The sequence below is a fragment of the Eretmochelys imbricata genome, chromosome 13 (genome assembly GCF_965152235.1).
Source record: "Eretmochelys imbricata isolate rEreImb1 chromosome 13, rEreImb1.hap1, whole genome shotgun sequence".
NCBI lineage: Eukaryota > Metazoa > Chordata > Testudines > Cheloniidae > Eretmochelys > Eretmochelys imbricata.
Genome location: NC_135584.1, coordinates 30,524,750 through 30,548,311, shown reverse-complemented (window position 1 = coordinate 30,548,311; position 23,562 = coordinate 30,524,750). Strand labels below are relative to the sequence as shown.

The following is a 23,562-nucleotide window of genomic DNA, read 5'->3' as shown; positions in this document are numbered from 1 at the left end:
ACTGTCAACAAACCGAGAATTGAGCTGTTGCAGAAATAATAATCACAAGAAGTACTTAGTGATTTCTTCCTTCCAGATGGTCTGCAAAACAAAGTGCATGTGGAGTTAAGCACAGTGTTTGTGTGCTACAAGTCCTCCCTAGCCTGGGTGTGTGGGAAAGCATTAATATTAAAAAGTTCAAAATTATTTCTGTCATTTCCATTCAGGGAAATCTCTTGGTTCTTCTAGAATTTCTTTTGTGAACCAGGGACACAGTGACATCAAATAGTGCAAGCTTCTTTGCAAAACCATACAAAACAAGGCTTTTGTGGTGTCACATTTATGTCATGTTAGAAATTTAAGTTGCGGTTTTGATCTTATTTAGAAAAAAAATGCATTTATTATGGTCAATGTATTTTAAAATGATTCATACTGAAACCATCAAAGAACATTACTGGTGGAAAGGGTTTTTTTTAATAGTTAAAAATTTGAACTTCTTTGTTTTCTGGGTAGGAAACTGCTAACAGCCGTCTACCTCCTCATCTGATTGCACTTGACTCCACTCTCCCTGGGTTTTTTGATGACCTTGGTTACTTGGATCTACTGCCATGTCGTCCTTTTGATACAGTTTTCATTTTCTATATGAAGGCAGGCCAGAAAACAAGCCAGGAGGTAGGTGAAAAATTGGAGCACTGATTGGTCTCAGTTTGTCTTTGCTTCATTTACCTCTTAGTTATATAGCAGTGTGGTCTAATGGCTGGAGCAGAGGACTGGGACTCAGGATTCTTGGCTCTGCACTGTGTTGCTGTATGGTCTCCAACAAGTCACTGTGCTTTGTTTTTCCTCTGTAAAATGAGGACAATTACTAGTTATGTTTGCCAAAAGGATTAATAATGCTTTGTTATCCAGTACTGGTCTAAATGTATAGAGACACCTGTCTGCAGAACCTGATGTTAAAGGGACACTTTCAAGGTTCACAGGCCCAGCGTACGACCAGTACCATAACTTGTTCCAGGGGTGTGCAAAGACCAAGTCGTTTGCCTTTGTAGGCTTTCATTTCAAACAGAAATATCAATGAATTGGAAAACTAAATGTACAAGTAAAAAGGAGTTATTGCTTTGTAAGGTATGTGTTGCACTGACTGTACTTGTTTGCGTTCAAACGTTATCAGTAGTGAGAGTATCAGGGTAGAGGACTGCAGAGCCAAACAGCGACATCCTTGCATCTGAACTGTAGCTTGGAAACCCACTATTCTAAAAGAGAGTGTATAAATTCATCATAAGGAGACATTTTTATAGTGCCTTCCCCTCATTCCCTGTGTACTCCACACTGTACGTAGTGTAAATGTAGGTGTCTGTCACAGAACTAATTAATTTACTCCAGGCACCCTCTCCACATCTTAGAAGCTTGGAAATGTTTAGCTAACAAAATGCAGCACAACCTTGTTTATCTTAAACGCACGGGTGGAACATATTGTTACTGTTACCTGAAGCCAGGATCATGCCACCTGACAACCTTTCAGATAAGTGATGTTTGGGTGTCGAAAGCCTGTGCAGCTGGCTTTTCCCAGGCCAGAAATCTTAGTATGATAAAATAGGGCTAAGGCATGTAAGTTAAAGTACCTTATTGCTGCTGAGCAAGCTGCTCTGATCCATGCATTTTTATGGGCTTAGACAAATAAAGATTTCTTAGTAGAAACCATAATCCTGCAGAGCTGGACAGCCTTCAGGAGCCCAACCAGCAGTCTATTATTGTGGGGTCAGTCCTGTAGACTTTGACGTCTGGTGGTAAGGTAGGAGGCCCTGAGCACATTGTTTCAGACTCTGTATTGCTGGTACCCCCAAATTATCCAAAGGTTTTGGGTATTCCCTGAGGTCTTCAGGTAATGTACTTGATTTCCTGAATCACCTAATGTGCACTAAGTCATGTGATCAAAGCCAAGTTAATAAAAAATGCACTACTGTTCCTATCTCCACAGGACTGAACGGGAGGTGAGGAACTCAGGGTATTTCCACTTTCTAAAAGTACTGAGATTTAATTTTTATGGTGTTTGCACTGACCGTAATCACCTTAAGATCAAATGTAACCCCTTCTCCAGTGTTATCCAGTGCTACCCTAGATGAGTGGCTGAGCCCTGTCTGCAGAGGGACAAGATCAGAGCAAAGACCAAGTGAAGTTTATTGCCTCTGAAATGCTAGCTGGCTGACACTATCCAGTTGTTTTTACTCTCTACAGCAAGTGAAGGGAGCTCTTTGAGCTAGCTGGAGAGGGGTTTTTTTCTGTTCTTGGGGCGAATTTACCCCCTTCAAACTTGTTGCTTCTGGCAGGTTCTGAGGGAGGACAGGTAGCAGCAGCTCTGTTGGCCTTCCCTCCGGGTGAATCAGCCTTGCATCATAAGAGGCCAGGATGGCATATAACTTATTCCTCTCTTCACCAGCTTCATTGAAATTGTCCCATGGTTTGTCTTTATGGTAGCCATATCCTCTTTTCAAATAGCACAATATAAAATTGTTTCTGTAGCCTTAGATACACATGTCCCATTTGCAGCTCTGACTCCTTCTCTGATTGCACCACTACAAGTGTTAGGCCTCGTACTGTTTCCTTTCCTGGGGTGGAAACCTGTGATTCTCCCACTCCTAGATTGTGTCTTAGGCTACAGTACCCTGTGCATTAACCATGTTTGTCCAGCAGGTCCAACTGGACTCGCTCTCTACAGTTTTTCCGTTTTGGAGTGTGTAAATAGCAGTAAATCAGTGACTCCAAACAGCTTCTTAAAACAAAGTATTGTTTAATCTTAACAACAGAAACAAAGCAGAATATAAGAGAAAAGGTTTTGAAACAACAAAGGCCTACCACATCCTCCTTATGGGGACCCTGCTAGGTGTAACTTCCCTTAGCCTCTGGAGTCTGGGTTCACCTTTCCCCTCCCTGAGAGTCTCTTAGTTCAGGCCAAAGTTCTCTCCTCCAGTATTTTCTGAGCCTGGTTAAACCAGTTTGGGTAACTCAGCAGGAATATTTGTGTGTGTGTGTGTGTGGGGGGGGGTAGTAATGTTAGAGTCAATAGTCCCAGGAGTTTGCTGAGGAGCAGTTATCTGGGCTGTTGTCCTCCTTCTTGCCCACATTTCTTGATCATCCTGCTATTGAATTAACCCCATATGCATACGGTAAACATTCCAATATCCCAGGTCACATACGGTATTCATGGACTGTTACAAAACAGCTTTGAATCTATCGTAATGCACGCATAGCATCTTATAGTACTGTACAACACAGCACTGTACACACGCAACAAAGTCCTTGAAAATCACTGATACAAAAACTACCCAGAAAAAACATATTGTAGCAGTGTGCTACGGAGGCAGAATAGTAAATTGAAGTAGTAATGAGCAGCATTATGTGCTGGCATATGTTACGGGGTTGTAATCCCCTTTCTCTAAATATATTTAATTTTAAAATTTTATGATTCATTTTAGGCAAGTATGCAACCAGTCCAAACTGCTGAATAGAATTGAAATATGCAGGAATTGGAAATACCTACGCTTTTATGTCCTCTTAAGGAAAAATTAGCTTTCACTTGAGTCTGTGTACAGTTCTATATACCATTTCTCCCATGGATTTATAGGTACATATCAGCAATTTAAAGTGTATTCAGTATTTTTTGAAAGAAAATTATGCAGTTTGAATCATCGTGTAAGAACAGGTTCCATGAGAAATACATTGGGTAAACAGCTGCATAAAGGTACACTAAAATAGGACATTGCTGAGAAACAGTATGTTACTACATTGTTTTTCAGCGGTCTATTTGTATCAAAAGAAATTTTTGTGTGAATATAGTCCATATGTAGTAACAGAACCATTAAAATACATGTAAAGTCTAGGAGTACTTGTGGCACCTTAGAGACTAACCAATTTATTTGAGCATGAGCTTTCGTGAGCTACAGCTCACTTGCATCCGATGAAGTGAGCTGTAGCTCACGAAAGCTCATGCTCAAATAAATTGGTTAGTCTCTAAGGTGCCACAAGTACTCCTTTTCTTTTTGCGAATACAGACTAACACGGCTGTTACTCTGAAACATGTAAAGTCTGTGTCGTTAAAACCTGATCTTCTGAGTTGCATTTGCTTGCCTAGTTGTGGTATGGAAGTAGTGTATCTGACCACCCATGTGCATGTGCAAATGTGTGCACAATTCTGAAACTCCGAACAAATCTTGGGCTTTCATTAAGGAAGCACAGTGATAACAATGTATTACCAGATGCTACACACTTCAGACAACTCGCAGTTTTCCAACCTAACTGGTCTTGTGTCCCATCTTTATGGGCAGGGCTGTTAGTACCCGTGATCTTCTTTCGCCTTTTGGTAGAGCCTCACATGTGATGTAATTATTTATCCAGGCAAATGGAAATGGCCGCATAATAGCTGTTTTTTAAAAATAGCCACATAGTTATGCTCCAGAATGTAAATTTTCCTATAAAACATCTCTAGCCTTATTTAGAGCTCTGAAGATCAGCCTTTTTAATGTGAATGAGATATAAACCCATTCAGCTGTGTATGCCTGAGTTTGCAGATGGCCCAGAACAATACTTCTGAGACTTGTGAACTCTCATATCAATGCAGCTGAACCATAACCAAACACTGAATGTTATCATTAACTGTCTCACTACTGACCATGTTAACAAAGCCTTCCATGTAATGTGTGTATCCATTGTTGGATAGGGTGAAATGGGGCTCTTGGGATGGGTGGGTGCAAGGAGGCTCTTACTGACACTGTAAGCACATTGTTCTGGTTGTATAGTCCCTAGCACACTGGGGCCCTGTGTGCTGGTGCTGTATGAATACTGCAGACCCTTCTTGCTCCATATTTAAAGTCCTCTCTCCCATGTCCCAGGAAGGAGAGAGAGAGATGAGCTTCATCCCCCTCCTTCTTCAGGAGACCTAACCGTCTCCTATGTGCTAAACACCACAAGTGCCTCCTACCCCTTCCTGCCTGCAAAAGCTCCACAGTCTCCTACATGCTTTTCAAAACCTCCTCCCGGCCTCAGTGGTACCTAAAATGCAGCTCTTTGTGCGTTCTATAAAAAACCTGTGGGACTGGGCGTGGAGGGGAGAGTAAAACTGAACTCAGACTCAAAATAACGAGGCGTGGCAGAATTAGATTTTTATGTATAGTTTTGGTGGATAATATCAGTGTTTATTTTTAAGCATTTGTAAAATAGATTTAAATTTTCACAGTTGCACAAAATTAAGCATTTTTAGCATTTTTGTAGTGTTTTTCTTTTTTTACATTTTCAATTGCAGGCAATTAATGGGTGGGTTCAGCCAATAATAATTAAATGGCAGCAGACATTGAGATTCAAAAAAGTTACACCTTTATAACCATTATAACACCCATTGTCAACATATCAAAACACACAATGTAAATATCCCTAAATCAGACGGAGTTCTCAAGCAGCATTTTTCTTGCTTTGCCTGACTGTAAATTTCAATGATCTATGGAAATATTTTTTCATCAGTTTGTGTGCATGGTGGAAGTTTACTGATTTAAAAATCTAATCCTTCCAAGCCCAAGAATGAGCAAGGAACTTCATACTGATGATACAGCACAGGATCAGGAGGCGAGAGTGAAGGGGACATGTCTGTAGGTCCTGCTGCATTATTTTCAGTCTAATGTGCTGTGTAAGACATGGGGCCTTGCCTTTATATCACTGTTCAGATTTCGTCCAGGTCAGCAGTGGTTAATTGGCACCAGACATCTCTGTGCCTCAGTGCTGCAATGAGATTTGCACAGAAAGACCCCAGAACTAAGTGAGGCTTTGTGTTGGCTCAGAAGTCTGTTCCTGGTGCATTCATTACAGGATTAAGGCCCTGGGACCTGTGTGGAATGAATGGGAAATGTCGGTGTTGCCCAAAACAAAGCCAACAAACTCATCAACTTGTAATTGGCTCCCTCAGTCTCAGCAAAGAGAAATGAAAGAGTCAGGGAGACTGAACTATTGTCACTCAGAGAGAGAGAGAGAGAGGTTCTTTAAAACCAGACTGAGGCACCTGAGTAACGTGGCCAAAGCTGTACTGCTCTAGGTATGATTAGAGGACGTTTTGTCAGCACCACATTTGCTGTATAGAAAAATTCAGTGAAAACTGCCGCCTCCAGCTTTCTGTTCATATTGTGAATTGGAATATGTTACAGATTCTGAAGAATGTAGAGTCTTCCAGAAATGTTCAGCCACACTTCCTAGAATTCCTGCTGTCTCTTGGCTGGGCCGTAGATGTGGGAAAGCACCCTGGTTGGACTGGTCATGTTTCAACAAGTTGGTCCATTAACAGTTGCAGTGATGAAGAGGGACCTGAGCAAGGTAAGATCTGGTACTTGTTTAGTGAATTGTAACTCTGGGGCTCTTTCAGAATGCACAGGCTGTTGAAATTTCTTGCTTCGGGATGTACTAATTCCTTGGAGCACTGTAAATCTTGTTTCTTTCCATATAAGTCTGCCTACATTTGCTAGTATTTGGTGTACAGCTTTTATTATACCCAAGACTTTTTTTTTTCTTTTTAATGATGCTATTTATTTAAAGTTAAGTCTGCAGTGCACAAACCTGAAGTAGAGAACAATAATGTTCTTGTGTACAGTTGGGAGGAGATATTGAGTCAGGTCAATTCTGCATCCATGCCTGTTCCATATTTTAATTAACAATATGGAGGGTGGAGTTTAATGCGATGTGATACAAGCAAATATTCAGATAGAATCAGAGGTTTGACATGTGTCTCAGTGCACAGGATGTACTGTGCGACTTGAGAAACTGACTGTAAATATATTAAATTGAGATTTGATCAAGATAAACTTAAAAGCAGTTCATATAGAAAGGAATAGCAAAAATATAGACTAGGGTAATATTGGCTACTCAGAAGTACCATATAGGAGTGTCAAACTCGTTATAACGAGAGGATCGGATTCCATGTTTAATTATGGTCCATTGGCCAGGATATAAATTCAGGACTTCATACTCCCTTAGTTCCCACACTGCTGTCAGTGGGTGTTTGAAGAGAGAGCAGTAGGAGAATGCAGCCTATATGTAGTAATTATGTTTAATATTTAGTCCCTTATTGTAACATTCAGTATCATTCAGTGAAAAAATTGCTGCTTTTAGGCCACTGCTATTGCTGCCCTCTCTCTCCTCCTCTTTTTTTCTTCCTTTTCCTTTCTTTGTGAGAGTTCTTTGTTCTTCATTCTGCTTTTCTTCCTAGCAGCAACTCTCACTTCCCTGCTGGCTTCATTCCCATCCATTTTCCTGTTCTGTCAGCTCAAATGGTCAGCAATGCAGTGTGGAGGCTGACGTATTCTTGGGCTTTAGTGTTGGTGCTCCAATGAGATGATTGGAGAACGTGGCAGTTCACACCCCTCAGAGATATTGTATCAGGCTGTCCAGAGACTTTGGTAGACATCGGTGTGCTGGTTTACACTTGGTTCACCTTTGGAAGGTTTTCTTTGCAACTATGATGGCTCAAACCATTTCTTTAAATGTAAAGGCAAGATTCTGGGGAGCCTAAATGTCATGAGAGCCACAAATATATCATCCAGGCTGGATCTGGTCTGTGGTCTATATGTCTGACAGCCCTGGTACAGAGTTTAGATGAGTTGATAACTGAGTGGCCAACCATGCAGTGTTGCAAGAAGGCTAGTATTTTTATTGGGCTGTAGTAATAGCAGTATCAAACAAGTGAGGAAACTATTCTGCTCTGACTAGGCCATAGTTGGAATCTTGAATTCCGGTTTGGCCACCACATTTCAGTCAATAGAGATAAACTGGAGACCACCAGAGGAAAGCTATTAATGATGAAATGAGTGGGCAGGTTTAGAGAGCTGAGAGCATTCATTCAGGGGAGGAAACATAGCTGTCCACAAATATCTGAGGGGAGACTGCAATATGGCCAGGGATTAATTGTACTCTTAGTAAGCAAGTACAGAAGGGGATAAGTAGGCAATTTTAAAGATTGCCACGGCTGTGGTTGTTGCATGGTAATAACTAGATTTGAGTGTGCACTTCGGCTTTCATCTTAACTTCTTTCTTTTACTCCTTTACCCCAGGTGAGTCCTGGTGCTTGCAAGTCCTTTACTGGTGAAGTGCATAAGGAGTTGTGAAGCTCTTTCTTTTGACTTAACTTTTGTTTCTTCCTTCTCAGATGAAATTGTTTCTTCAGAAGACACTGGACCGAGCATATTCAATGGGCAGAAGAAGGTTCTGTATTATGCTGATGCCCTTACAGAAATAGCATTCGTTGTTCCCTCCCCAGTGGAGTCCTTAAGTAAGATCACTGTATACATGCCATGTGTGTTTTTAAAAACACTTTGTTTACATAGCTCTTCTTTGACCCAGGCCTGTGTTAACAGAGATAATTTAATATTTATATTACTGGCACACCCAGAGGCCCCAGTTAGAAACACAGCCCCAAATACAGATTCTTCACTAAATAAATGGGGGGGAAGGATCAAATCAGCAGTGTCAGTTGTAAGTGATTTGTTATAAAATTGGTTCCTAAAATGTATAATAAAAAGAAAAATCCTGATGTGGCAATATCATCTATTTTCCACTCCTTCGTATGATGGAGCCCAAGCCTTGAGCGGCCAGTCAGGTTTTCACTGCAGGAGTGCAGTCTCCTGAGCTTGTCGTAGAATAGGGGATGGCAGCCCCTGCACCGCGGCTGTGATTCCAATATGCACCTGTCTGCTGAGCTCGTGAGTTCAGAGCAGCTCTGCAGGCAGTGGATTGCTTTGGGGGGGGGGGGTTTCTTGGATAATGTGCCCCTAGGACGCGCCTGGAGAAATACCCGCTTAATTATGCGCTCCAAGAATTAGAGCATTTGCTAACCGTTTACCCCAAAATATGCAGTGGAGTCGCTCTTGGATCAAAGGGTGGTTGTGCTGTTGTCTGCACTGCCAGATGTCCCGTCCCTCCCCTCCCCTCCCCTGAACACACCTTGTCTCTTAGCTCCTGTTGGCCCAATCTCCAGCTTCTCTCTCTCGGGGGTCCCTTTAGATCTCTCCTCCAGTCTGTTGTTCCCACTCCACCGGAGCATGCATACATACGCACGGTCTTCCCTCTCCACCCAAACCTTCCTCCCCATGCTCTGCTAACTACAGTTTCACTTAATCCAGCTGCCACACCAACCAACCCTGCCCATTCCATCCAGCTGTTTCTCTGCTGCGCCCCAGTACCCAGATGAAATCTCAGATGAATTCAGAAATGAGAGAATGCTAGACTTGGAGGGTGAGAAATCGTACTGCATAGGAAACACGAAACCTAATGGGACATTGTCAAAAGCAGACCCCCCATGCCTAGTGATCTTAGCTTCTCTCAGTTTCTAGAGCTCCCAGACTCATTGGCAGGGCATTCTCTGAGAGGGGCCCTGAATTTTAGAGCTCACGCTAATTCACCACCCTCAGAATCCTAAATAGGTAGGTCTCTTGACCTTCAGGTCTCACTGGAAATCTAGTATTTTGAGATTTATATAAGTATCTGGATAGGCACTAACTCTGTTTTATGTAAATGTAAATAAATAGTGAAAGAAAATCCTGTATGTGTTGCAAATACAATTTGCAGTGTTAGAACAAAAGGTGGCAAACCGACTGCTAGCTTTGGTCAAGTATCACTTACATTTTGCTGACCAAAGTTTTGAATGTGGTGAATGGTCTTCTCTTTACCATCTGGGAGATGGACTCTTGCCGCACATGGCTGTTGAAAAATGGAGGAGGGGGGAAGAGAGTGCTTGGATCTGTTGTTAACTAGGATTGTCAAGGTCTCCTGTTTTGTGAAGGCAAAGGGCCAGTCAGTTTAGAGTCTGCTCAAGATACCATCTTTCCTGATGTCAAGCGTGGTCTACTTCCTCCTTGTCTAGAAAACTGCCAAGGAAAAGGGTGGATGATCAGGTTAGCAGTGACTGGCTAACTTTACTGTCCTCTAGTTTCCTACAGTTTCTTTGTCCCTTATCAGTCTGTCTTGAGACCTGAGCATAACTTCAAGACTGCAGCGAAATCTATGGTTGTTGATCACCTCCTAATGAAGGACAAGGGTCATGTGTCATGGTAGTTTTATTAGATTATTCAACAGCCTTTGTTTCTGTTGACTGAAGTGTTGACTCTCTGTGGAACTGGCTGGGGTTACTGGCTGGAGTTATTAGCTTAATGACACACTGGCTAGAGGGCTCTGTAAAAGGCAAGTGCTTCTTTGAAACAAGCTTTTGATATTTTTCTCTTATCATTCTTCTTCACACCCTTGGTTGGATTTGGAATGTTTTTTCCCCACCCTGTCCCATTTTTAGCAATATGTGTAGCATTGCTGTGTACTCTGAGTAATCATGGGCATGTTTAACTTCAGAATCTTAAACTTCACCTTTTTTTGCCAGAAGGAAAACATTCTTTCCTCTTCCTTTTGGCTTTCAGCTGATTCATTGGAAAGCAATGTCTCAGACCAAGAAAGTGACTCTAACATGGATCTTCTGCCTGGGATACTAAAGCAGCCATCTCTGACACTTGAACTCTTCCCCAATCATACAGACAATCTCAATTCCTCGCAGCGGGTAAGGCAACATATCATTTGCAGCAAAGGGCTATATTGTGTGCAAATTGTTATGTTTCTACAGCAAATACAGTAGATGTTTATAGCACTGATATTTGTAATCCAGCTTTTTAGTATTTGAAACTCTTCATCAATAGGCCTTAGTGATTATTAACAGCAATCTGGAGTCTCTGTTCTGATTTTGTTGATGCCCACAGTTGCAATAGCAGTAGAAGATTGCTGTGTCATAGTATTTATATACATATTTAAAATCCTACGGTTAGATTAAATATCCTAACCCTTGGTCTACATCCCAAACTCATGAAACATGTCCAAAGAAAACTGGCATGTCGTACTTATGAAACTGGTTAGAATCTAACCCATATTGTAGAAATTCAGAATGGACCAGTATGTATTGAAATTGCAGAGTTTTCCCACCTGCTCTGTTTAAAATCCCATGTTAGTTACAGTACATGTGTAAAGTTCAAGGTGCTGAGTCCTGCAGCAGCAGCTGAAATTACAAGCATGGAAGAGTTCTGTTTATGGTGGGTACAGAACCAATCCTGTCATAACTTTGTAAGTGAAGGATTTGTAGAAACTACACATTTCTTATATGAAACACTGGCCCAAAGTCTAAACGTGTTGTGACAAAGTTCCTCCTCTACCTTGGTGGGTCTTGCGCTGTTTGGCGGATTTGCTCACCTTGGAGCTTCACAGCAGCCCTCAGTTTGGCCGTTTTCATGAACCCACAGTCCAGGTCAACTCCTCCTGTGTCTGACCAGGAGTTGGGAGGTTTGGGGGGAACCCGGGCCCGCCCTCTACTCCGGGTTCCAGCCCAGGGTCCTGTGGAATGCAGCTGTTTAGAGTGCCTCCTGGAACAGCTGTGTGACAGCTACAACTCCCTGGGCTACTTCCCCATGGCCTCCTCCCAACACCTTTTTTATCCTCACCATAGGACCTTCCTCCTGGTGTCTGATAATGCTTGTACTCCTCAGTCCTCTAACAGTCTGCGTTCTCACTCTCAGCTCCTCTTGCTCCCAGCTCCTCACACACACACTACAAACTGAAGTGAGCTCCTTTTTAAACCCAGGTGCCCTAATTAGCCTGCTTTAATTGATTCTAGCAGCTTCTTGATTGGCTGCAGGTGTTCTAATTGGCCTGTCATCTTAATTGTCTCCAGAAGGTTCCTGATTGTTCTGGAACCTTCCCTGTTACCTTACCCAGGGAAAAGGGACCTACTTAGCCTGGGGCTAATATATCTGCCTTCTGTTACTCTCCTGTAGCCATCTGGCCCGACCTTGTCACAGTACATTCAGTTACTGATTTGAGACCTTAAACATTTTAAACAGAATTTCTTGATTCTGCTTTAAGGTATATATTGCATTAGCTGATAAAACATATGATGTAACTAATTGCAATTGCCTTCCATGTATATTTGTCTGCAAAGAACCTTTCTTTATGTAAGGCAGTAGCATATGAAACTTCCATCTTTAAGTTGGTCTGACTTCAGTGGTCCCTTAGGTCTCTAGTTCCCTGAGTCAATGAGAAGCACAGGGACTTCAATCTGACATGTTTATCCACTTAAAAACAAATGCCTGCTAAACATGCTGCTTTGTGAGTACCTCATACAGAGAGCCTGTTGTCGCTGCAGTAACTAAAGCCTAGAAGCAAATGCAGTTCTTCCTTGCCCTTTGGAGGCTGGTCATCGCAGGGGGAATCAGGGCAATATGAGGAGGAAGAATATGTCCTTCCTAATGAGTAGAGCTGTATACTTATTCTGATCCTGGAGTTAGGAAATGCCCACATTTGTCATCATTCCACACACAACCAGAATGGGAGGGGATGGGGACAGGCAATTTTTTTACCCCAACTGTACTAGTTGTTGTGTCAGTGTGTCAATTCTGTCCGGATCCAGTCGCCTTAGTTTATGAGAACTGACAAGGTAACAGGCTAGAAGCTTAGGTAAGTGATTGTTACATTTATTGCAGCATATATTCCAGGACACAAGACTTGGCCAAACTGGAGGTTAGGTAGAGACAGTAAGCAAACATTATAGTTTGTGTTTTTAAAACCATTAGAAAGCCTGGACATTCTAAGTTAGGGTTAAATTTTGTGTTTTTCTGACCCTAAACCCCCAGTTCTCTTCAGATGACATTGCATCTCCTCAAGGACTCTTGAATTTGACAAGTTTTGAAGTTTCCTGACTGACCATTTTTGAGAGATAATGTGACCAAAAACATTATTTTCAAAAATGTGATCTGTCTTTTAAATCTCCAAATATCACAAACAGCCTGAAAACTTTGAAAATAAAAGCACATGTTTCTTGGCTAAAGACAGCATGTGCAAACTTTCAGGTCCAATTAACCTTTTAAAGGTATTTGAAGGGGAGGACTAGAATCAAAATGCGCTTCATAAAGCCCAGAGCCAGTAATCTGATCCATGTAGATAATAGAACCCCATTGAAGTCAGTAGAGCTTTTTGTGGCTGCAAGGGTCTGCCTGTCTGCCCACCCGCACAGATCAGATTGCAGCAGTGGGCCCTGAACTAGCTGCAACCATAACTATGGAGAGATGTCTGAATGCTATGACCAGGGACAGTCGATCTCTGGCAAGATTATTCCTGACATTGTCTGTTCTGCATGGCACTATCTGCTTTTAGAGTCTCATACCCCAAACCCTGAATGATGAGGGTCCATTGATCAGTATTGTCTTGATGCTGGATGTATTTCTATAGAAAATCACTAACCCCTGCCTACCACAATGAGGGATCAACATCTGCCTAATATTACTGTCTAAAAATAATAGGGTAAAAGTAGTGTTCGTATGGTCAGTTATCCAAATTAGTGAGACAGAGAAGACTTTTTTTGCATGTTCTTTCACTTGCAGCCTTATTACGATAGAATATCCTTTCAAATGAGGGATCACCAAGATGTGTCAGGTTTATCCAACTTCATTAGAACAGGATAATTCTGGTACAATCAGCAGTGGTAAGATTAATGTTGACAACTAGGCAATTATATCTACTAGGCTGTGTATTGATGCAGTGACTGAATACAAATATCTCAAACCACTGAGAAATAGCTGCCAAGGAGCTACTTCCCAGTGGCTGGTCACAAACAAGTGTAGGTCGTATGACATCCAGAGTGTGGCACATGATAGGAGAGGGAAATGTGAAAGACTAGCTTGGTGCCAAGACCACCTGGTGATCTTGACCTAGATGCTTATTGTATGAATCCATGGAATAGGCCCATTTTACTGCCTTCTCTCCTTGGTGATCTCAGTGTAATATTGCAGCTGTACTACCAGCTGCTCCAAGTATGATGAGAACTCTGCCGCCTCCTCCAGCTCATGTGTCTGCACAGAATCACAGAATATCAGGGTTGGAAGGGACCCCTGAAGGTCATCTAGTCCAACCCCCTGCTTGAAGCAGGACCAATTCCCAGTTAAATCATCCCAGCCAGGGCTTTGTCAAGCCTGACCTTAAAAACCTCTAAGGAAGGAGATTCTACCACCTCCCTAGGTAACGCATTCCAGTGTTTCACCACCCTCTTAGTGAAAAAGTTTTTCCTAATATCCAATCTAAACCTCCCCCCCAGCAGATTCCAGGCTGTTGCTATCTCCATTTACATTTGGATGACTGCCTTCAGGAACCTGAAGGGCTAGATACTCTTACATAAAAACGTTGTTTCCCTAAGAAACACAATTGGCAGGTAACCTTGGGGAGAGCGTGCACACACACCCACCCACACACACATGCACCCCGAATTGATGGAATTTTCCAACTGGCTGCCTTATGTTTTCCTTGCTCATAACTTAGTTCAGAACAAAATCTCTTCTAATGTCCAAAGCACCCAATGGCCAATGACCTCTGGGCACCCAACTTCCCTTGAAAGTCAATGGGAGTTGCAAGTCCAATTGCCTTTTATGCGTTTGAAAATATCTCCCTCCACTGTTACAGGACTGTGTGTGTATCTGTTTGAAAGGTTAAAATAAAACCATTTGGGTTTGATAGGCGAGAGGTGTCAAACTTTTTTTAACAGGTGTGAAATATTTTTCATATCACTCCTTTGCCTTCCTAGCACCTTTCATTATAGGATCTTAAAGTATCTTAAAAACCTTGAATCTGACAGTCTCCGAGCAATGCCCTTGCACAGTGGAATCAATGAGGCACAAGAGGGTAACTTGAGCTAGTGGCACAGCAATAAGAGAACTAAAAAGGTCTGATGCCCATTCCCTGGCTCTTCCTTCCTTCCTTCCTTCCTTCCTTCCTCCACACTTCTGTGGTCATACTCTAGTGACTAAAATAAGTTTGACTGCCTTTTGCTCCCATTAGCACTGCCGATCCCCTGTAGCTATGGGAAAAGGAGCTGGATTCTGCTGTACACATCATCCCCAGCATTCTGAGCTGCGTTCCCATTGCAGCATCAGATTCTACCTTAAGTTACTTACAGCTGTGTCTGTTTTCAGTGGGGCTGATAATGTGTAAACTGATGGCAGAATCTTTGATTGATTTTTGTGAGCCAGAAAGAACTCTGCTCAGCTTTCAATTCCAGAATGAGTTTGCAATATAGGGAATTAAGAAAAATCTTTTTATTTGTTAACTGAGCAAATTTGCTCTGGAGTCGTTGAGACAAGAAAGATACAATACCCCATTGCCGTTTTCAGAGCAGCATCATAGCTTGTGGGCTGCAAAGAATGATGTGTAGGCTTCCATAATAGCACAGGAGTATGTCACAGTGTTTATATGCATGAACCAGGATGTTAGTTCAACCAGTTGAACTCAGACAATAGCAACAAAGTAAACGGAGAGATGTTCATCAACAGATTTCAATGTTAACCTCCCAAGCAATAAAAATAAGTGTTATAAACCAAGTGTGAAAAAAACCCGAAATCATGGCTTATAATAGACTGAAAACTACCCTGAAAGCTGTAGCCTAAACAACAACAGCTCCATCTTGTGGCTGTCACATGTGCTTCCTAGTGGTGCACCTCTTGTCTCTCTGATGTCCAAAAATGTCTTAAGAGTGACTACAGTATTGTTGCTTGTTTAAATGTTTAATTTAATTTTCATTGTTTTGTAAATGCCACTGTACTCTACTCTTCTTCAAAACAGCTCAGTCCTACTTCCAGATCAAAGAAGTTGCCTCAGGGCCGGACCATTCCACCAATGGGACCTGAAACCAAGGTGTCTGTGGTCTGGGTTGAACGTTATGATGATATAGGTGTGTAGAACTTCTGCTTTTTATAATGAATTAATGTAATAACAGGGCCAGTAACTGAGTTGTATGTGAAATATTTTATTAAATAGAATTTTGTTTTTAGGTAAATAGTAGATTGTGATTTACCACTGTAGTTTGCATTTAAATTATCTAAACTTAGTTGTTTTGATTTCTGTCTAAATTTGTATAAGTGAATACTTAACCTGTACTGTAAACCTCTTTTTCTTCCAGAAAACTTTCCCCTCTCTGATCTGGTTTCTGAGACCAGCACTGGTGTAGAAACTACATCAAATAGTAGCACTTCCCTAAGGTATGACTTCGAATTTCTTTTCATTACAATTTTTCTACTTTTTGCGAGCAATCGCTTATGTGGGGCTTCAAAATAGTTCCTGACTGGCTACATTAGCTTTGTTCAGTTTTCTTAAGACAGCTGCATGAGAACGACGTCAAAGATGCGGTCTTGTTCAGAATGATGCAGTGAGGTTCTTCACGTGGTTTTTCAGTCTTCCTTTTTCTCTGGCCACTAATGAAAGGACTCTTCTGTTGCAGGGGTTAGACTATGAGGCTGGGAATCAGACAATTTGGGGTTTTCTCTCTGGCTGTGTGACCAGCCACCGAACCCTCTCGACTTCTGTTTTACTCACTTATAAAATGGCTTAAAACTTATTAAATTGGTGTCTGCAGCACTTTGGAATCTTGTCACAGAAGGAGATCTCTAAACGCTGCATTCTAGGTGATCCCACCATTCTTAAGTACAGATCACAGGACAGTGGAAACTCTTATTGGCCAGGCTCACGGGCACCTTTTTGCTGGCGTCCTAAAAGGTTGTGACACTTTCAGCAGCTATGTGGTGTACAATGTGATTGACCATCTCGCACAAAGAAAAGCTTGTTTTATTTACTGACCATTTCTGAGTGTTCTTGCTAAGCACATTGTCTCCTTTCCCCTTCCCTTAAATGTTCTCTCAAAATACTGTCTCTGTGTTACTAATTTAACAAGTGGTTTGGTTTTTTCTTTAGATCAACCACTCCTGAAAGAGAAGTTCCTGTGGTTTTCATCCATCCCTTAAACACTGGGTTATTCAGGATAAAAGTGCAAGGCGCTACTGGGAAATTCAACATGGTCATCCCCCTGGTGGATGGAATGATAGTTAGTAGGAGAGCTCTTGGTAAGTTCTGTTTTGTGAAAGGGTATATGTGGGAACCTAGTAGTGCCTTTGCTATCTGACTGTTCAATCATCTTTCTTTTAAATCTTCAAATATCACAAACAGCCTGAAAACTTTGAAAATAAAATGATGATTTTAGCCACTTCTCCTCCCGCTGGGGCTCCCCCATGCTGGGGGAATCGCCAGATAGAGAAAAGCAGTCAGTCCCTCCCTCGCTTTGTGCCTCTGGGGTGGGGTGGCCCAGAGAACTTGGCCTTAACAGACTTAAGTTTTACACACTCGAGTACTTTCATTCTCTGCCCTGCCATGCGAGAGAGTGGGCAGGATTGCAGCTCCCCGTGACTCCCAGGTGGGCCAACATGCTGTAGAGGTGGTGCATTCAGCCCCTTGGGACTGGGAGAGCGGGGCAGGCAGTATGTTCCCTCACTCGGGGTGGCTGAGACTCCGTTTACGAACCACTCTCTTTTGCTGGCCGGTCAAGGAATAGCAGATGTGGCCCTTCATGCAGTCCCTGCTTCAGCCAAACGAGGAGCCCAACAGGCAATCTCTAAAGCATTACATTGAAAATTTGCTTTTAAAATAATGTTTAATAACAAAGGGGCCTCTTGGTGGTGGAAAGTTGTGATTCCTCACTAGCTACCCTTTAACAAGGGTCACTTACCCAGAGCACTGACAACAGTTGCCATTGGGCTCTAGCTGGGACAGAGCCCGGATTGAAATATCCGTCCTCTAGCTAGGAAAGCAGAGGAGAAGAACTGGGATTGATTTTGTTTAAACTTAACACTGCTTTTTCTCTTTCAGGTTTCTTAGTGAGACAAACCATAATAAATATTTGTCGGAGAAAGAGGCTGGAAAGTGATTCATACAACCCTCCACATGTCCGCCGAAAACAGAAAATAGCTGACATTGTCAATAAATACAGAAACAAGCAGCTGGAGCCAGAGTTTTATACCTCACTTTTCCAGGAGGTTGGGCTCAAGAACTGCAATCCCTAGACCACTATCCTTCCAGGACAATTAGATCAGAGCTTGGTGGCTACAGTAATCGAAACAATTAGACAACCAAAAAAACCCAAACCACCCTGCAAAAAATCTCCCCCTCAGTCCTCCAGAGTAGAGAGAAATGACTCAGTGGATACCATGCAGGAGGAGTCAGGAATGAATAGGCTCCCAACCTTCAACATCCTAATAAGACCACATCTTTGAACGGAACTCCATGTCCCCTGCACAAGAGAGGCAGAAATTATACCACTTTCACCATTTAAACATTTTCCCATTCTGTTAGAAAAAATATAGCAAGTATGTCTGAGAGAGGCTTGAATACAGCCCTGATAGCCTCCCATGTTCACAGAAAATGACGGGTTCCAGGCATAGGTTCAGGAACTAACAGCTGGGGCTTCCTTCCTCGCTGCTCCAGGAGATTCGGTTCAAGAACTGATCATGAGACCAGTTCCTTACAAGACATGAAATCAAGAACATGGTAGCTGGGATATTAACTTACCTTGCCTGCTCACCCACCCACAACCAACCACTGCATTCCTCACCAGTCCTCCTGGATACTCAAAACAACATCTCTTAGCACAACCTTCATTCTCACCTAATTAGAGGAAAGAACAAATAAATATCTCATCCAGTGAGAAGGACACACCTCCATCTCTGCATAGGGGGATGGAAAATGAAATACAAATAAACCTGGCCCCCACATCTGAATGAAAGTTGTCTAAATGCACACATGCACAAAAGAAGAAAGGAACAGAGTCATCTTCCCTTCACACCTGCTGGGGAAGAGAGACCCCATCTCGGAGCATTAACCATCCACCGTAAGGAGTTAAATAGAAGTTCTTAAAAATACCTCCAAACTCAATAGAAGAGACTTCTTTGACGGAGCGCATTCAACTTCTATAACAAGCTGAAGGAGAAAAAGGTTAGTTCATAAACATCAAGTCACAAAATCCATAGCTGAAGTGCTGTGATTCCATAGTTACCTCTCAATAAATTCCAAAATTACTGCTGGTGTTCGGCATGACTGAGTTTTATGCATATTTACACTTATACCAGGTATACACAGAAAACCTGAGATTACCTTACTTTCAAGAATTTTTTTCTACTAGATAACCGAGTTGTCTTGCACTTGTGTATAAACAAAGCTAAGGCATTACAGTCTGTTGCAAAATGTCACTTGGTTTTAATACAATTTGGTTTTATGTCGCTAACTAAATAACCCATTTTAATGGTTAAATTGCCTGCTTGCTTACCATCAGATCAAAAAATGACTCTCTCCAGAAAGACTGTTTAGATAGCTGTATGTACAAGGACTGTTACCAGGAACCATATTTCTGAGTGTGGTCCAGAACATTTCAGCAATAGTAAAGCAAATGGGAGAAGAGATTTGGGGGCTTGCCCATTAAAGAATGTTTAACTCTTTGATATTTGTGCAGGTGTCAGACTGCTCCTCAAACTGTTAAACTATGCCCTAAAGAACAATCACCCTGCTGAATGTGCTTTCTCTTCCACTCTGGGATGATCCAGGCTACCACAGCCCCTTTGTAGTGACTATTGCACATCTAGCTCATAATTCAACATAAAATACTATAAAGACACTCTGCTTTTAGCTTGTTCATTTCAAGTAGTGGCTACTGTTTCTGAAAGTGCTTTCCTTTCCTAAGGACTGATGAAAATGGCCAGTTGCCTTTTACAGCAAGGAGAGGGTTTGTAAGCTCTAAACTCCTCTATTCCCTCATTTTAGTGAGCACAGGTCAAACGTTTTCTTCAGAACCGTAGACCCTCCCTTTTCTGTGTCCTAACCTCACAGTTAAATATGCATATTTTAGTCCCAAGTAAAACAGGCCTGTAGCATGAAATGTGGATTATGAAAAGACATTCAGAGACTTTTAATGCAAATCACAATAAGTTTTGATATTTATTTAACTTTTCTATTTTTGAAAGTTACTTTTTGCAACAGTTCTGACTTCAAAACAGGCTTAGTAAGGAAAGTATTTCATCACACAATATTAATGTAACAAGAAGTGGTCTTTTACAAAGAATAAATTGAAAAAGTGCCCTAAAAATCCACCTGAAAGAACTTTTGAGGCTGTGACAAAGTGGGGGTTGGGTGATGGAGTGTGCTCCTTACAGTGGGCTAGCATACTAGTCACTCACCTCTGGGAATCTGGGTTCAAATCCAGGTGGATCACAAGTGAAAAATGAGACCACAAAGAAGCACTGCAAACGTTTGCGTGATTGCTTGTCCTTGCTTGTCCTGCCATGCCCAGGATTCAAATAGCAAAGGGGTTGCTGCAGGTCGGACATGAAGTCCAGTGGTAGAGCTGTAGAGGGAAGCTTGTGTAGCATCTTGCCAATGCTCGTTCAGTGCATGAGCACTAAATTTACCCACAGTCTTTATGTACCTATTGATCTAATATGACCAAACACATTTAGTCCACGGATTAAATGGCATGACCAGTGCACGTATACTGAAGTGGTGTAATAAACATGTTGAGCAATCAAATGTCTGCACATTATCAAGAACTGTTTTTAAAAAACAAACCACCATATATGTTTGACCAATGTAAGAATAGTCTAGATAAAGCCAGTAGTTCACATATAGACTAATGAGCTGCAAAAGTCATCAGTCTGTCCATTATTCAGGCCTGAATAAGAGTCTGAAACATCAAGACAGCTGTACTGAGAGGGACATGGGTATTTTTTGTGATGTTCAGTCCAAGAAAGCCAAATAGTCTTCACGTTTTACTTTTAGAAAGATTAAAGATCTGCTGTTGGGTGAAGACCATTTCATGGTTTATTTTTGAGTCTCTAAGTTCAACTGAGACATGAGCATACCCGTATCACTGCTGTATTTATCTAGAGCCTGGGCAACAGGGCTTTATACCTTACTGACACAATCTTAATTTGGTTTTACAATTGGCTGTTTAACACGTCACCACGTGACTGTTACGGCTTGGCCATTAATGGTTTTTCACTTGTCTGAAATAGTGAGAAGGGTAGAACTTCTAGAGAAACACTGTCCAATATAAAACTATAGTGATTACACAAATACATAACTACTCCTTAGTAGATCCAGCATATCACCCTGAGTATTTACCACCAAATTGTTAGACCACATAAGAGAGATTTGACTTGGCCATGCTTAAAGAAACACTGGCAGATTAAAAATCCAGATTTCCTCACATGTTTCTAACAACACCATACATTATTACAACTGAAAATTAACCCCCTCCCCTCCGCACACACAAAATTTTCTTAACGCTTACATGGCTTACTTACTACTTGCATTTCATTCTTGCTAGACAACATATTGACTGTTTCACTTGCGTATAGTTTATTTTCAGTCTAGTCTCAGGCACCAGGATAGCACTACAGTATTTGGGTTACAAACATTACACAGGTCTCAATTTAAATATTCCTTTTTTCCCTTTCTATATCCTGAAAACATTCTATTTGGGGTTTGTAAAAATGTTTAAACTGAGAGTATCCCTTTAATGATAAATTATTTCAATAGAATTTGAGAAAAGGTAACATACTGTCATCTTGTTAGCATTTCTGTCTTAGAGTTGCAATAATTTTAGGATCTTACATCTCATTTAAAGAGTTATAAAGTATCTTTGTAAAAAGTACTAAGGGTATTACAAATTTACAGCAAATGAATGGGAAAATCCATGTCAGTGAAAGATTAGATACCTTTGTGGACAGCATCCTCAGAGAAGTTGTAGGAAGCGAAGCTAGTCCTTTGTAGCCTAACTAATCAAACCACTGGCTTCACAACAGATAGCTGTGTATTTCTCTCATGCAGTGTTCTGGATGTTTAGCCTGAAGGATAGCAAACTAAATTTGACTTTTAATGGTGAGAAAAAGTTAGATATGATTCAATGATCACACCGTTTAAAGGTTGATGTTTTTGAAGGAACCAAACGTATACTGTTTCCACACCGGGTTTTAGCAGGACTGGTTTGAAATGCGATTGCCAGGTATCATGTGCTTAAAATCATGTACACTTTGTGTGAACTTCTGTATGTTGCCAAGACATGATCTTTTTGTTTCTATTGTATTTTTCTGTAAATATTACTGGCGCTAAGTTGTAAAGTAAAGGCAAACTGTAAATATGAAGATGTGAACTATGTTCCCTTGTCTCTAGTACTTTATCTCTTATTTGTTTAGGGAAGGCACAAAGGCTTGTATGTATTTAGGCCAATTATTTGTCCAGAAGAAACACATCAAATATTGAATGTAACACAATTAGTCCAATAAATTTTAAAGAAATTCTTATCTAGTACCTGAGTGGTGTTCAATTTGTGAGCACGTTTTTGTCCAAGCCAACACATTCACCCAACATGCCACGGTCAGCATTAATTAATGGAGGTACTGAAATAGCTGCTCTGTAGCTTAGCTCTGGTTACAGTGCACAGGCTTGGCTTTAAGTAAACCAAGATCCCGCAAGCCACAATCTAGGGAGGTAGTGCCTCACAAACGTACAGTAATTTGTGCTCACTACAACCCTGTTACACACAGGGAACTGCTGTTCGGAAAGGCAAAGTGTCACGTGGTCTCTATGGCAGAGTCTGCAATAAAGTCCAGATGTATTGACTTAACCACAGGGCCAGCCTTGCTCTGTGTCATGATGCCACAACCTAAAAAGCCTTGTCCCTGGAAGCAATTCAAGTCAGTCCAAGGGAGATACCACCAGGTACTGCATTCCTGCTGAAATGACACCTGGGAACCATGGCACTATCAGAGAGAAGTGGCGGTTCATTCAGTGTTCTGCCTTAGACACTGGACAGCAGATAGGTATTCAGTGTGAATCGTCTGTGCCTCAAATTTCTCCTGTGGATTCTTGTCTTGATTCATAGATTCCAAGGCCAGAAGGGACCATTGTGGTCATCTAGTCTGACCACCTGGAGAACTCAAGCCAGAGAACGTCTTCAAAATAATTTCTAGAGCAGATCTTTAAGAGAAACATCCAATCTTAATTTTAAAATGGTCACTGATGGAAAATCCACCACAACCCTTGACAAATTGTTCCAATGCTTTATTACTCTTAACTCTTAAAAAATTTCACCTTAGTTCCAGTCTGAATTTGTCTAGCTTCAGCTTCCAGCCACTGGATCATGTTCCACCGTTCTCTGTGAGATTGAAGAGCCCATTATCAAATATTTGTTCCCCTTATAGATACTTAAACTGTGATCAAGTCACCCCTTAACCTTCTCTTTAAGTTAAAAATTGAGCTCCTGGAGTCTATCACTGTAAGGCATGTTTTCTAACCCTTTAATCATTTTTGTGGCTCTCTGAATCCTTTCCAATTTATCAACATCCTTCTTGAATTGCGGACACCAGAACTGGACACAGGATTCCAGCAGCGGTTGCACCAGTGCCAAATACAGAGGTAAAATAACCTTTTTACTCCTCCTTGAGCTTCCCCTGATTGTGTCCTAGGATCGCATTAGCTCTTTGGCCATAGCATAATACTGGGAGCACATGTTCAGCTGATTATCCACCATGACCCCCAAATCTTCTTCTGCATTGCTTCCCATGGTAGAGTCCCCCATCCTGTAAGTATGGCTGACATTCTTTGTTCCTAGATGTACACATTTACATTTAGCCATATTAGTAATACACATTGGTTGCTTGCACCAGTTTA

General features: G+C 41.5%; 1 protein-coding gene across 5 annotated transcripts in view; it reads left to right on the top strand.

Moving 5' to 3' along the window:
* The window catches only part of RALGAPB (Ral GTPase activating protein non-catalytic subunit beta), a 112,242-nt gene extending 90,045 nt beyond the window's left edge, over positions 1-22,197 (top strand). For 4 of the 5 annotated variants that reach the window (XM_077831813.1, XM_077831812.1, XM_077831814.1 and 1 more), the window contains 8 exons: positions 493-651; positions 6,165-6,330; positions 8,156-8,278; positions 10,413-10,549; positions 15,640-15,748; positions 15,977-16,055; positions 16,765-16,913; positions 17,713-22,197. In XM_077831813.1, the coding sequence (XP_077687939.1) occupies positions 493-651; positions 6,165-6,330; positions 8,156-8,278; positions 10,413-10,549; positions 15,640-15,748; positions 15,977-16,055; positions 16,765-16,913; positions 17,713-17,906 (1,116 nt within the window). In that variant the 3' untranslated portion in view covers positions 17,907-22,197. Of the gene's footprint in view, positions 1-492; positions 652-6,164; positions 6,331-8,155; positions 8,279-10,412; positions 10,550-15,639; positions 15,749-15,976; positions 16,056-16,764; positions 16,914-17,712 lie in introns of those variants that run through there. The other variant, XR_013347745.1, reaches the window with a different exon arrangement.
* The last annotated feature ends 1,365 nt before the right edge of the window (positions 22,198-23,562 follow it).